The sequence below is a fragment of the Dicentrarchus labrax genome, unplaced genomic scaffold (assembly GCF_905237075.1).
Source record: "Dicentrarchus labrax unplaced genomic scaffold, dlabrax2021, whole genome shotgun sequence".
Taxonomy (NCBI): domain Eukaryota; kingdom Metazoa; phylum Chordata; class Actinopteri; family Moronidae; genus Dicentrarchus; species Dicentrarchus labrax.
Window position 1 is genome coordinate 3,728,165 of NW_026136707.1, and position 14,973 is coordinate 3,743,137.

The window sequence follows — 14,973 nt, forward strand, 5'->3', positions numbered from 1 at the left end:
CTCGTGTTGTGATCTCCTGTTGATCCATAAAGCGCTTTCTTGACATCAATGTACCAGACAGCACCTTCCTGCTTACTGTGGAGAATTGATTATCTTGTTGCCTGTTGCTTTTTATCACAAGTACCGCCAACACTTATATATTTGGTCCCTTATATGTTTCATGAATCACATGTGGAGAATTCAAAAGGACTTCTCCTTTAATGTTAATATTGTGTCGGTTGTTACATCAGCCTGTTGATGTTGAGTTCAGAAACTGTTGAAAAAGTTAGTAGACTGTACAGAAATTGTTATTTTTCATCCTAACAAAAAGATAAAAACTAATATGATTGATACTACTATTGTTATTGTTATTCTTTTGCTTTTACGTGACTCAAATCTGCTTTTGTCATGACAGTGTATACAGCTCAAATCACATAAAATCTGATCTTCCCAAATCTGATTCGGGCCACGTTCATATGTGGTACAGATCAGAGACAGATCAGATTGTTTGCAGTGTGACCTCAGTGTGAACAGTAAAATCTGAATTCATGTGACTTTTAAGTCAACAATCGTCATGTGGGTCACTTCAGGACCTGGACCTGTTCACACTGGAATCTGATATGGGCCACATTTAAAAAAAAAAAAACCCAAGAATTCAGAGCTACGGCTTGTTTACTTTTATTTGTGCCATGGTTCCTAAAGATGCATTTTCTCCATTTAAAGAGGGCCACAGCTCCGTCTCGGTACATGATTAAACACGCTGTAATGTTTTGTTCAGTCCCAGTTTATCAGTGCGATGTCAGAAAGCCATACTGTTGGTGTTGTGTAGAGGAGATTATTGATTGCAGACGATTTCAGGGATAAATTAAAGGCTCACGGATACAGTTTGGTGCTTTTATCAAGCAATTTATTGAGGCAACATATTGGTCTTGTGATCAACTTTCTGCTTCTTTCAGCTGAATCTGATGGTGGACAGACAATTTCTTGGTTGTCATCATGTGACTTACAGTACGTATAGAACTTTGGTCATGTGACACAGTGTCCATATACAGGATCCTGTTTTTACACGATCAAAGTGCTGTACTTACCGTAGGTCATGTGATGTGATGACCAACCAACTGAGAAAACGCCATTCATGGAGGCGGAGTGTGAGATGTGGTTGGAAGCTCTGGTTAGAGCTAGCACGTGGACCTGGAGTGAAGTTATTTGGCAGCACAACAGATATTTTTAGCAAAAAAAACAACAACAACAAAAAAAAACAGGTTAAAAGTCTTTTTCAAGTAACCTCATCACTCTGTTCACACTGCATTTAAACTAAAACACCTGGTGGTGATTCAGAGGAGTTGTACAGCATGTTAAATTGCTGGAGGGGGCTTTAAAAGGCATCTGCAGGTCTGAGGAAGACTTCAAGTAGGAAGGTGGGTTCACTTATAAAGCTCTGAGGTCTTCAGTTGTCTGTACAGCTCCAGTGTTACAGCTGTGGGTCCCGTTTCATGTGATCCTAATAGACAGTCAATCTATTCAACAATCAATCCGCTGCTCGCTTTGCCTGCGGTCCAGTTTAATTGTTGCCTTTTATGGATAGGTTAAATCAGCCAATCGCAGCTCCCTTGTTGTGTCCTGATGACTCAATCACTCAGCCAGTTTCCAGTGCCAGTGCCAAACGGTCGTGACCTTCCAGTCGGGAGAGGCTCCCCTCGTCAGCTCCCGGTGGAATCTGGATAGAAAAAGGGGGCAGATGTGTTTAACGGGAGCTAAGACAGTTTATAGTTTATTCAAAGTCCTGGAGGAAAATGCAGATTGACTAACACTCGACTCAACTCAAACTAAGTTCTGCTTCTTGTCTCACCTTGAAAACGACGAGGTGAGGATTCTGAAAATAACTTCTTCATCCTGCCTAACTGTCTGCTCGCTAGCCTTCGGGATAACAGGCTTTCTCGGAGAGATTCTAAGAGCTGAAACAATAGGAAAGAGAATCTGGCTAACTAGATAGGTGGGCATTAGGTAGAATAGCTACACCATGTGGTCCAGCAACTAACCGGATTACTGATTGGAAAAAGGAAAGAGGCTTTGACTGTTACATACACTGGGAGTGAAATTATTCCCCCTTTTACTTTCTGAATAACTGAAGTGATGCAGTGACAGAATTTCACATCACCAGAAGCGGATGTTTTACTTTTTGACGAGCCATCAAAGGTCCTTTTCATACGTGGAATAGTTAACATTGCTGGCCACAAAGAGCCACAATAAAGCTGCCACGGTATTTGGCAGCTGGTGTGTGAGACAGAGCCGTGGCACCGATGAGAACCACACTGAGTTAAATAGATATCAAGGGCACAAGAGTGCGTTTTGTTCTCTCGCAGGCTGAGAGCCCATTTTGAAGACGTTATGCGTGACTTTGGTTTGCTCACATGCTGCATGTGAAGCGCTTTACTGGATACTCAGTGTAGTGAAACAGCCAGTCTGATTATTACTGTACTTGTATGAGATTTTTTACATTTTATTTGGACTTCTTTTGCTCCAGTTGCACCACAACAGGAAAAAAGAAATGTTACATACTGGTCTAGAATAGTCTAAATTTTATGTTTCACTAAAATCCTATATTTTCTTTGTCCAAATGAGATAATTGACAGAGTTGTGGTGAAATTATGGAGTTCTCTTAAAAAGGTGATGAGAGGTGTGTTTAATCTTACTCATTGCATGTTTCTGCTGGAAGCTTTACGTTAATCTGATGCCATTTAATTTAGGCTTGTGCTATAAAAATGCATCCGACAGACCGACCTAATAAGACTTTGGTGACTTTTACGTTAAAGTGACTTTGGTGTTTATTCAAATATATAAGACTGACACAGAACTGCCATCACATTTACCTACAGCAACAAGGGGCATATTTAAAAGAGGGCTATTTAGTCACTACTTAAGCTTCACTGTGCTCTGACTGGCTCTGTGTCTGTTAGTGGAAATTTATGATAAAATATTTTGAGTTGTTGTTTTTGGATAAGTACGCCACGATGCCTCACCGTGAACTTACAGATGTATCAACAGCGAACGCAGCGTCTCTTACTCTAATTTGATATATTCTTCCAATCAGTACTTCTATTAATATTTGTTTTTTAAAAGTGTATTTGTGGCAGTCCTCCAGTGAAAAGAAAATATGTCACTTTACCGTTCCCCCCAAGTGAGGCATTAAATATTAGATGAACTCTCATCCACCCACACATGACACTTTGGAACATTTCTCCCAAATTATCCAATCCTCGTTTATTGGAAAAAAGATTTAACTCGCCACCGTCAGCTGTGGCTCTGTTACCCACCCGACAAAAAACAGACGTGCCATATGTTGGAAAGCCTGCAGGTAACTTTGAGCTTTTGCCAACATATAATTATCTCTCTAAGTAAATATTTGTACCTTTTTAATTGTGATTCAGCATGCTCTATATGGAGAAATAAACCAAATAGAGATTCTGGCGCTTAACGTCTGAGCAAATTAATGATCAAAAATTAGCTTTAAGCAAAAAAAAAAGAGTCAGCATAGACTGCATGAAATAGATTTGAACATGTCAAAGCTGAATGAGGGAAGATTTGATTGTAATCCGTACTTTTGGACGCACTGGCGTGTTTGTGATGTGCGCACTTGACAAGCTGAGTGCTTACTCATAGACCGCTGTCACTATTTTCTTCTGTGGGCCGCCATCTTCACTAGAGGCCACTTTGAAGATCCTGGTGCCTTCGGGGTCATCGGGGCCTTCGTTTGTGGTCAGGAGCCAAAACCTCATGACGACGTTGCAGAACTTCCTACCTGCAGGGGGAAAAAAAGAAAAACAGGAACCAGAGAGCATCCAACAGACGGGTTAGCAGATGAGACGGTTGTAAAATGAACGTATAGTCTTCACAATCACACCTGAGAGCTGGTGGTTATATCTACAACACCTCCTCTGACCTGCAGCCACAGCAGCTGCCTGAGGAAATGTACAGTGTCTCTGAGTTTGATATCAAAGTTCAGACTGTTTTGTGCCAATAAATATTTAAGTAAATGATAAACAAAAATAACTGTGAATCTCAGTGGAGTGGTCCACAGCAGCAGGTCCAAATGAGATGAGTAAAGCATCATCAGCCTGAAGATCTTTCATGACTTGGGCTTCCTAATTATGTAGTTTTAGTTTAATTTTCTGTTTTTCAGTCATGTGATGATCAATGGGAAAACTAACATAATATCTGAGGTGAAACATTAACATTAGGATCCATGTGTAAGACTGATCTGCTACTCGTTGCTCAGCAGGTACAACATGCAAGCTTCAGGAGATGTGAAGAAGTGCCTGCCCAATAACATATTAACAAATGGAGGCAAAAACTTGTTCTTTGCTAATTAGATTTTGAATTGAAATTGTGGATAATCTTGTTTGTAAGCTTTCTGATAATCAGAGAACACACACTGTTGGTTTCATTTTGAAGAAGATATCTGTATCTTTAGGTGGGATGTTGGTCTAAATGGATCCACTTAGAGGACCCTGTGTCTCCTCCTGGTTGATCAAACCAAGTTCTGACTTATATAGGTTAACGTGGGACAATAATGTGTTCAGTTTGAAAGGGGGTGAAGGCAGAAAGTGACCCTGATGTTTGTCTATTTAGATCCCCATAGTAGCTACTCTTCCTCAGGTCCCCATTCGGCTTTTTTTGACAGATTAATACTCACAATGAGACTCAATACAGTCACCTCTTCAAGAACAGCAAAATAAATAAAGTAAATAACAGAAAATCATGTTTCACACGAGTCCTTGAGTAAACAAAAACTCATTGCTCTATAACAAACCATTCTTTGTATTAAGATAATTCCACATACAGGCAACAGAACACAAACCTCCAATGACTGCAGAGTAGTCGTTGTCCTATAAGACGAACTACGACTGAGACGAATTGCACAGGACTCACCGTACTGATCAAAGACGACAGTCACGTCTTCCGGCAGCACGAATACGATATCATCCATCGCCACAGCTAGCTGCTGTCTCTGCGCGTCGGTGAGAGACCCGCACCTCTGCTCAACATATTCTATCATCTGAAAGGACAAAAGAGATCATCAGGAAAACCCAACTTCATCCCCGATATGTACAACAAGTGCAAGAGTTGTTACCTCCGTGGACACGATCCCCACCAGCCTGTGGTATCTGCCGCTGGACATCAAGCTGGAGACGTGAACCAAAGCCTGCGATGGACGGAGGAACAACAAGGTGGTTCATTCTCCTGCAACATGGTGGATGATGTGTCACTTCCTCCTATTTCCTTACCTGCGACTGTGTTGCTTCACATTCAAACCAGACTGAGAAGCTTTGTCTTTGTCTTAGAAAAGGCGGGTAAATAATTGCCCCCCCAAAAAAAAAAATCAAATACATATACAATGTTAGAACTCCGAAAAGTGTCTGAAATTTAGACAGAAATAGTCTTCTAACCTTTAAAAAAGGGGAATTATTTAATGAATTAATTCTCAATAACGTCAATTTAGGAGAAGCTTTCTATCACATCACTGGATCTTGAGTTGGAACTTCAGATTTCCACTTTCCAGAGCACTTTTAGGGACTTGAACCTCGAAAAAAAGAAAATATAAGCATCTACAAAGACATGACAACTAGCAAAAGCCCATCTGCTGATGAACATCATGCAATATGATCGAAAGCTCCAGAACAGCTACTAAACAGACCTTGAGGTGAGATACATTATCTTCATCTTTTATATTAATACACTATTATTAGGGGTGTACCGCGGTTCTCCCCGTTTTGATTATTATCTGATATTACATTAAGCAGACACGGCACAAATCTTACATTACGGAGCGTCAGTGAACGCCCCAATGCAGATGTCACCCACATGCGGCTCACGGGTGAGTTTATGAAAGGTGCTGCTGATGGAGAAAGTCAGCAGAGACACACACAGGGAGAGAGACAGACAGAAAGAGGCGGAGCATGGGGGCGAGTGAGCAGAGGTCCAGGTGTGTGTGTGCTGTGTGTGTGTGTGTGTGTGGGGAGAAGAGAAAGGGAGCAGTAGTAAATAAACAGTAAAATAAGGTGGAGAATGACCCAGAATAACCTACTGTCCATACAAACACTGTCTTAACGAGAGCTCAACAGTCCAGGGAGACAGCCCTAACTATTATATATTATATATATATATATATTTATACATTACTCTCATCTATCTCCTAATAACCTCCCTGTACTCTCATGTTTGACCTCTATGAAACTTCAGTAGTTCTCGTTTCATTTACATCTGTAGAATCACATTAAACTGTGTTAGTGAAACGTCCTTTTATCAAGCAGATGTGGAGAAGATGTAACCAGCTGTTTGTTGCCGATGTGCAGTAGCAGTTCGCAGAAGGCCTGCTGGTGCCTCTGTCTGTCTGTCTGTCTGTCTGTCTGTCTGTAGTTACCTGCTTTATTCCTCTGTGAAACTCCACAGAGTCCAGGTCTAACTCGAAGTACAGTTTGATGAGATACATGACGACTCTGCACCGTATCCATGTGATCGGGTCCGGGATGCCGACCACAGAGACACCGGGCTGACCGCCGGAGCTCCCCGGTTGAGAGCTGTACAGTCTGTGTGTCTGACCGGCGAACACGACCCTCCGCCCGCACTGCCTCCAGCCGTGCGCTCCGGAGTCCCCGCAGAAAGGACGCGCAGGACGCACACACACCTCCGCCCACCGCCGGGGCACGGCCGGCTCCTTGCTGCAGGTCCGGCCTCTCCTCCAGGCGCAGACCCCGGGTGAGGCCGCTGCGAGGCCGCCGAGCTCCCGGCATGCTGCGAGGCCGGAGATGCGCTGCATCACGGGCGAGGAGGACGCAGCGTTACAGGCGACGCTTTGAGCCACGGACCGGGGCTGAAACAGCCTCCACTGTCACGGTCGCACTTTGATAACCTTATGCAACTCACCCCCATGCTGTACCCATAATGCTTATCGTGCTCACGACGTACATACACACAGGGCTGCTGCCTTCAGGTGCTGTTGGAAATGCAGGAACAATCAGATGGAGCTGTTTATGTTGTTGTTATTGTCCACCTGTCAGGATGGTGGAGGTTGTTTGCTGCCTCTTGTTGTTTCTTATGAGTGTGTATTTTAATTATTAACTTTCATATTAATATTGTTTATTTAGCTGCTATCTGATTCGTTTTCTTTTGGGCCTCGTTGAAAGTTGGCAGTGAGAAACGAGGTGATGGGAGGAAGTGGAAGTGTGGAGGTCAGATGTTAAAGTGTAGATGTGTCATTATGCAACTAGGCTATCTACAGTGTGTAAGGGCTGGAATAAACACACAAAAATACAGATACTGTCCACATCCTGAAGATTACAGACATAGATCCCTGACAGATTTTATTTATATATGATACAATATTCAGAAACATTTCCATAAACCTGGAGACCACTGGATGTATCCGGATACTGGTCCTCTTCGTCCGGTGAACATAACTCTTATTCTACAACATATGATTGACTAACAGAACACGTAACCACATATTTATACCTTATATCTTATATGTTTTTAATCTGTCGCACACACTTTACATTTAAACTTTACTTACATGCTTCATGTGTCGTCTCTCGTTCATTCACAGCGAAACCAAACAAAAGCTTTTTAAAAGGACCACATATCTGCACTGATTAAGCGTTTTTCCAACCCTTCTTTATGATTGAGAAAAGGAAGCCGAAACTTACAAGGAGCACTTAAAGGCAACCAAAAAGTGTCCTTACTGCCTGGCTCCAGTAGAGGGAGACACAGATCCATTTATCCGCCTCATCCGCGTGTGTGCGCTCACAAAGTAACACAGAACTAGGGAAAACAAACTTCAAGTGCGACTGTGCGTGCATGTATTATTAACACAATAAAGGAGAACAACAAAAAAGCCAGAGAAATTGTCTACACACACACACACACACACACACAGAGAGAGAGAGAGAGAACCAGTTGTTCCTACGGGCCAGCAGTTTCCGCCCAGGCTTTGTTTTCTGCGCAGGTGCCCAAAATGATTGTGCGAAAATGTGAAATTTGATCAGCAGACCAAAACATCATTAAGTCCCCGCTGTTCTCGGTGATTACAGGTCAGCGCCGTTTTCCCGTCTCTCTCTCTCTCTTTCTCTTCTCCCTCCCTCCCTCCCTCCTCTGCGCACGCACGCACGCACGCTGCAGACACCTGCGCGCGGCCCCGCCCACCTGAAGTTCTCTCTCTCTCTCTCTCTCTCTCTCTCTGTCACTCTCCCCCCAAACTAATTTTATTTATCAATAATTAGCAGCGCAGCACTTGGTTATTTGAAATTGCGCTCAGACACGGAAACCTTTCCGGGATGTATCATAGTAATTATGTGTGTCAGTTGAGAATGCTTTTTACATCTGCGAGTCGGATGGAGCAGAATATTAACGACTCCACGATGGATGGGAGAGAGGAAATCTGCAGACACACACACAAGAGAGAGAGAGAGAGAGAGAGAGAGAGAGTAAAAGAAGAGTTACAGGTCCAGGTTGGCTGATTGTTTGCACTTTCTCTTAGCCCAGATGGGAGTGAGGAGAGGAGAAAGCAAATATAAAGAAGATGGAGTTTATATGTGAAAGTGGAGTTTAAGAAATGGTCAGAAAAGAGATAAAGTTTATAAATGATCTGGAGTTAAAAGACAAGAAGCGAGTAAGAGAGAAACTTCCAGGCTAATAGATGAAGTTTGAATCTTAGATAAAACTTCTATACATAAATATTACAAACACTTCCTTTAGTTAAAACCAGCCAGGTCCATTAGTGCCAGTCTGTCCACTGAGGTCCACTGAGGTCCACTGTGTGGGTTCTGGACATTTGGACAACCTGAGGAGGAGCTCACTTTCTTCAGTGTCCAAACAACGTCGGCACACTTTGTTTACAACTAAATCTGATATTCCTTTGTGGTAATATCTTTAAATGTGACTCTTTTTTTTTTTTTTTTTAGGTAAAGCTATTAAAATAAAACACAATTAAGGGATTTAGTGTTAAAGTTATATTCATGACAGGGTGGAAAATTCCTTCAAGTAGCATTTAGGGCCAAAATTAACCCCAAAATACATCTAAACACCTAATTAAATACATTATATTATATTTATTTTAAGGGTGTGGCACTGGGAGAAAATCAGATCCATGACCTCAGTGTTTCTGAAATCCTGCCTGCAGGCTGTGACCCACCGTACACACTCCTGCTGCGAGTGTCTTACACATCAATGTGATTCACTGTCATGGAGATGGTGTGTGTGTGTGTGTGTGTGTATGTGTGTGTGTGTGTGTGTGTGAGCTTGTAACGCTGCGTTCTGTGTCTTCAGCGTGGGCTCTTTCCTCTGCTGAGCCACTGAAAGGCACTGTTGTCCACAGCTGAGCTCCTCGGGTAGCGTCCCCTCCCCTGACAGGGATGTAGATGTCGTGTTGAACAAACCTCCAGAGTGTGTGTGTGTGAGGCAGGTCACCGGTGGAGCAGATGGGTTAAATATGGAGCGTGGTTTATCAATAATGATAAACTTCATCTATAAGACATGGGTGCTCTGGAATATCTAATCTTATATTTTACAGAGGCTTTAAAGTGCCTTTAATTATGATTCTGATGCCTGAAAACGAATATATATGTGACATTGGTGCTTTGGTGTTTGTTTGTTATTGGATAAAAGTTAAATGTCAACATAGTGGGGGGGCTGGGAATCCTTTGGGGGGGGGTGAAAGGAGAAATAAAGGGAACGTTTCAGCGCCACAAAATGATAACTGTATCTAAAAAAACTCCACATTTCACTTTATAGTGCATAATATTTAATGTATAACACCCTCAAAAATTCATATAATATAATATATGTAATACAGTAGGTGTCCGAGGCATGAACACTAACAATCCCACAATGCACTTGTATATGTGACAGTTACAGTTGTGTGACACCACATCTGCAACTGTCAGTGACGTCTGACGTCTCGATTTACTGCTCGCTATAAAGTAAACTGTGGAATTTAGGTACACTTCACTTTAATCTGTGTTTTTATTTCATGTAAATTATTGAGAGAAATGTGTCTTTTGTTGAACTCGACTCACAAGTAGACAGTCAGTTCTGTTTTTAGGGTCAGAAGCCACAAAAAGGTTGAGAAACATGGTGGTGACATATGATATGTCTTCATAAAATATATATAACACAAAACTTACTTCTGTATTTTCCCACAACTTGTGTCTCGCAACTTTACATATTTTTTTCAATTGTTCCACAGCGAGGAAATAATTGACTCAAAAGAGCAGATTTATGTTTTTTGTTTCCGTCTTTCTTCATTGTCGGGTTTATAAAATATAACTTGGTCAACTTTCTGCTGGGGAAGGACGGCGTGTTAAATCTTAAAAAGGTTGTTTTTGTGAATTTGAATTTAATCTGGGCTACAGGTATTGGATTTTGTGTCTGCTGGCAGGGAGCCACACACAATAGCAGGCACAGGTGTTGACCAGAAAAAAGAAAAAGGGAAGAAGAGGAAGAGAGAAAAGGGAAAAGGCAGAAAGTGATTTGAATTATCATTGTAGAATGAATTTGGCATCTCTGCAATGGAAACAGCTTTAAATACAGCCACAAAGTTTTATGTAAAATTGATGCATGGATATTTCCAAAAATTTATGTTTCTCCATTTTTGTTTTCTCTCTCCTCTGCTGGAGTTATTTATTTATTTTTTTTTTTGGGTTACTAACTCTCGATTTCAAAATGCGGCGCTTGTTGATCAAGAGTACAGATATCTTTGACTTGAGCGTAGTAATGAGAGAAATTAGCACAAATGCTCTAAGTAATAGTTCCTGATTTTTTCACTCACAAATTATTTTTCAACTTGTTTTTGTATCTATGCATAAATTAAAAAATCTGCTGAAATTTATTATTCATCTGAGATGTGATTAATATGCAAAATTATGCAAATTAAGATGCAATTAGGCTCCAATTCTCTAGTGGAATTTTCCATTATAATTTAATACAAAGTAACAGAGTAATTGGTGTCACGTGTAATTACGGTTACTCAAGTGCACTTTCAGGCATGCAAATGATTTGCTATATGTTGGTTATCCTATGCAAATGTACCATGTGGTGTTTTAACAAGTTGGGGGGAAACACAATGGGTGCGTGGTCGCCCAGTGGGGTTGGAACAAGGTAAAGAAACCAGGGTGGGTTTTTTATTTATTTTATTAAGTGAGAGGAGTTGGTAAAACTTTCAGCGCTCAGATTATCACCAGTTCAGATTTCCAGTTACTTATTTTTGAATTTTGGATGAACGTTGGAGACTTTCATCCATCACCAATCAATTAATGAGAGAAAACGTAACCTGGGACTTGGTGTTTGAGGGACAAGGAGGCTGGTTTCTAACATGAAAACTGTTGCTTCAGTTGAAACAGTTCACGAGAAGTGTTGCACCTCCACCTCCTCCTCCTCCCCTCCTCGATTCAGTCTGAGCTTTTTGCTTTGTGGCCTGTTTGATCAATGACACTGCAAATGTCACAAGCAATCACAAAACATTACGTGCGGGAGGACAATTACGCCGCAGCTCCGTGTGACAAACTTTGCAGACGGCGGCCGGGGCGGAGGGAAGAAAAGCGATTATGTAATTGATATCTATTTAGATAGAATGAAAGTCCTGTAAACGCTCGGAGGGAAAAATGTCTCGCAGAGCAATTCCTTCTTGGGAGGCAAATTGATTTTAAATTGTTACATGGCTGGTTACATGTCCTGACATCTTGCTTTGCTCTCTCCAACACACACACACACACACACACACACACACACACACACACACACACACTCTCTCTCTCTCTCTCTCGGCATTAAAACACAGATACACTCACTTGTACACACACACTCATGCAGACACACACCCTCTGCTATCTGTCTTGTTCATGATCAACGCTCTGAACAAAGACATCCTCCCTCCCTCCTCGTGCCCCCCCCAACTCCTCACCCATCTTCTCTCTCTCTCTCTCTCTCTCTCTCTCTCTCTCCGCCTCCACTCTGTGTGCCTGCCTGCTTGCACAACTCTCTCAAAGAACATAATCCCTCAACAAAATGGAAACACAAAGGAAACTTGAGCTCAATCCTATAAACGCGCGGACACAGCAGACAATGCCTCCTCCCACCCGTTTCCCCCTATCCCCGTCCCCCTGCCTCCCCAACAGCCATAAATGCCCCGTGGCACAGATCAGGCTTTATCAACCCTCCCTTCCTCCTCCTCCTCCTCCTCCTACATCCATCCATCCATCCATCCCTCCTTCCCTCCCCGATTAGTACCCCACCACCACCACCTCTACCCCGCCCGTCCTGCTCCTGCCGCCGGCGTCTCCCATACCTCCACACGGACCGCTCTCATGCAGCAGGAGGAGTGGAAAGGCCCTTTGATGATTTGGCTCCTGTTTGCGGGCACATTTTCAGTTCTTACTTTGATTCCAGAGGTGTGGTGAGGTGCTACATCTGCTGTTGTTGATGTATGCAAAAGTGACGTACAGGTAGGTGTTTGCGAGAAAGCGAGCAGTTGAGACTTACCTGCAAGTTGATCCCGCAATTTCAAGTGTGTGTGTGTGTGTGTCTCAGTTTTTTCAAGATGCTCACTTTGCTCTTTCTTTTTCTTTGGTGGTAAAAGCACTCATTGATGCGCCAGTCACTTGTCAATCAAAACCACCGCGTCCGACACTTTTTACATCTTTTCCTTGAGATTTTTTTTAGTTGTTGTTGTTTTGTTGATGATGTTAAAGTGTCCGTAGGTGGTGCTGATGTTAACCAACAAGTCCTCCTAATTGAATGTACGTAATTAAACTACTTTGTTTGATACGATACATAGAAGTGCTTTCTGATCTGACTCCCCCACCCCCCCACGCCCAACTTCTGCAGGAATACAACATTTGTGCCAATCAAAACTTTTACAAATCACTGCTGAAAAATAACAACTCTGTGGTTAAAGCTTTGGTTAGGGTTAGGCACAAAAAACGTCTATATTGGGTTTAAGGAAAGATTTCGCTATATTTCGATGATGCTTTGGATTAAAACGACTACTTCGTTAGGGTGGAGGGGAGCTTTGTCGTCATGGTTATGATAATAAACACGAGGTTAAGGTTAGGGCGCAATCACGGTTTAACTGTCAGTTGATTGTTGCCTGGAAACGAACATGTTAAAGAGATGTTTTGTTGACCCCCCGATCCGTTCACCCCGACCTCCTCCACGCACAGACGCCACCTGACGTCCTCATTCGCTCCCGTCAAGATTGCTAGACATCGATTTAATGTAAACGTGTTGCTTTGTTGCGTGACATGACTAATGCCGTCGTTTGTCTGTGTTCTTCTTTCACTTCCTGTGTGACAGTTTTCCCAAGAAACATGCAGGAGACGTGTTGAATATTGACACATTGTGACTGTGACTATAATGAGTTTGCCTGAAAGGTTGCTCGCTATTGTCCCACGTTGGCCTTTAAAAAAAAAAGGCCACAAAACAAAGAGATATGTGTCTTCACGAGGCTGAACTCTTCAGTCGCCGTGTGCCCGTAATATGAATTTACAACGATGCATGCATGCATGAAAAAGTGTGAAGCGAAGATGGCTTGTGGCTTTGGCAATGTAGGTCAGTGTCAGTTTCCACCCTTGACTTAACTGTTTTGCACCCGTTCGTTATTAGAGCTCATCAAAACCAGCACCTGAGCACCAGCTGACGCCCGGCGTTCTCCTGAGGGTGATTCCAGCTCGAAGCCGCCGCAGCAGCAGCGCCGGAGAGAGGGAGCCCCCTGGAGGTGGAAACGAGGAGACTCTAATCTGGATGTCGGTGGGAGGAGGGGATGGTGTCGAGGGGTTGTTTGGCACCGGCACCGGGACTCTCTGTGACTGTGTGGTCTTCGGAGAACCACTTTACCGCCCCCGTGCTCTCCTCCAGTCCCAGGCTCGGGAAGGTGAGGCAGGCTCTCTGCTTCCTCAACCTCCCCGCCACCCCACCCAACCTGCTGATTAAATCAACCCTACACAAGGCAAAGTGCGATAACAGAGGCTAAGTAGGCCGCCTTCACTCGCTGTCACAGGAAGAGGAAGCGCCTTGGTGTACCATTCACCTGTGCCTGGTGCCTCGCTGGTGCTGCCGCTACAACCCGTTGCACAGCTGGAAACAAGACAGCGAGCGTGTTAGATCAGAGCAGCGAGGCTCACGTGTTTCGTTTCCTGCTACTGCGACTGTGTCAAGTGACCATCTGAGGCCTCGGAACAAAAGAGAAGACTCATTTCTGCCTTAACTGAAATTACTAACCGCTCTTTGAAAGTGTTAGTATGACTGTGTTCATTACAGTTACAGTAGTGAGTCTAAAACTGCCATTTACGTTCTAAACTTAAAATATTCTCTCCTCAAATAACAGTAACATTCAGACACCGTGAACGTGTGGATCACTTCTGATTAAGAAAGAAAAGGAGTCAGGTAAGTTGTTGCAAAATGTGGCTCAATAATTAAGCTAAATCAATTTGGAAATTTAGCAACTGAAGTAGTGGAAAGAAAAACAGGTTGAGAATATTATATATATTTCCCCTACATTTAACATGCCAATGAGCAAATCCCACAAACATCAGAGATCTGGGATGGCGAGTCCTTCTCTATAAATTCTATAAATGTCTGGTCTCTTTTCATGGATTACTGTCATTTGCCATCCGCTATTGTGAGCGCCTGCCAGACTGGCTTGCCATTTCTGGGCCTGTGTTTCCAACCTTGATATATTTGCCAAATGAATATTTGAAGCTGTAATTAAATTTATCCCACCTCTACACCTTCTGTAAGACGGCCACCTTGCACATTTCTCACATGCCATATTTCAGCTATTTTTTGTGTGGTAGGAAAAAAAAAAAAAAAAAAAAAAACACAGCTTGTTGCCATTTTTTAATGATTTGGAATGAGAATATTTTTAGTGGAATAAATCAGATTTCAGGACATTCATAATGGTCCTGCTTACATAAATAGACATTGTGTGGCGAGAAGAGCCTTCAG

General features: G+C 42.7%; 1 protein-coding gene across 3 annotated transcripts; it reads right to left on the bottom strand.

The window, feature by feature from the left end:
- Window positions 1–859: 859 nt before the first annotated feature.
- Window positions 860–6,969, bottom strand: si:dkey-82o10.4 (uncharacterized protein LOC797793 homolog). 3 transcript variants are annotated; one of them, XR_007885403.1, is made up of 6 exons: window positions 6,401–6,969; window positions 5,111–5,182; window positions 4,909–5,035; window positions 3,634–3,778; window positions 1,829–1,934; window positions 1,547–1,696 (listed from the first exon to the last, which is right to left on the bottom strand). XR_007885403.1 is itself a non-coding variant. In XM_051406295.1 (5 exons), the coding sequence occupies exons 1-5, from the start codon at window positions 6,794–6,796 to the stop codon at window positions 1,612–1,614; spliced, it is 825 nt and encodes a 274-aa protein (XP_051262255.1). In that variant the 5' UTR covers window positions 6,797–6,962; the 3' UTR covers window positions 860–1,611. The 3 variants fall into 3 exon arrangements, 1 of the variants encoding a protein (XP_051262255.1); XM_051406295.1 differs by lacking the exon at window positions 1,829–1,934 and having other exon boundaries at window positions 860–1,696; window positions 6,401–6,962; XR_007885404.1 differs by lacking the exon at window positions 1,829–1,934 and having other exon boundaries at window positions 3,579–3,778.
- Window positions 6,970–14,973: the final 8,004 nt, after the last annotated feature.

Excerpts from the sequence above, each read along its gene's own strand:
- si:dkey-82o10.4 (XM_051406295.1), bottom strand. The coding sequence starts at position 6,796 with ATGCAGCGCATCTCCGGCCTCGCAGCATGCCGGGAGCTCGGCGGCCTC. Across the intron at positions 3,779-4,908 it reads TGTCGTCTTTGATCAGTACG|GTAGGAAGTTCTGCAACGTC; the intron begins GTGAGTCCTGTG and ends TTCCCCCTGCAG. Across the intron at positions 1,697-3,633 it reads ATAGTGACAGCGGTCTATGA|ATTCCACCGGGAGCTGACGA; the intron begins GTAAGCACTCAG and ends TTTTCTATCCAG.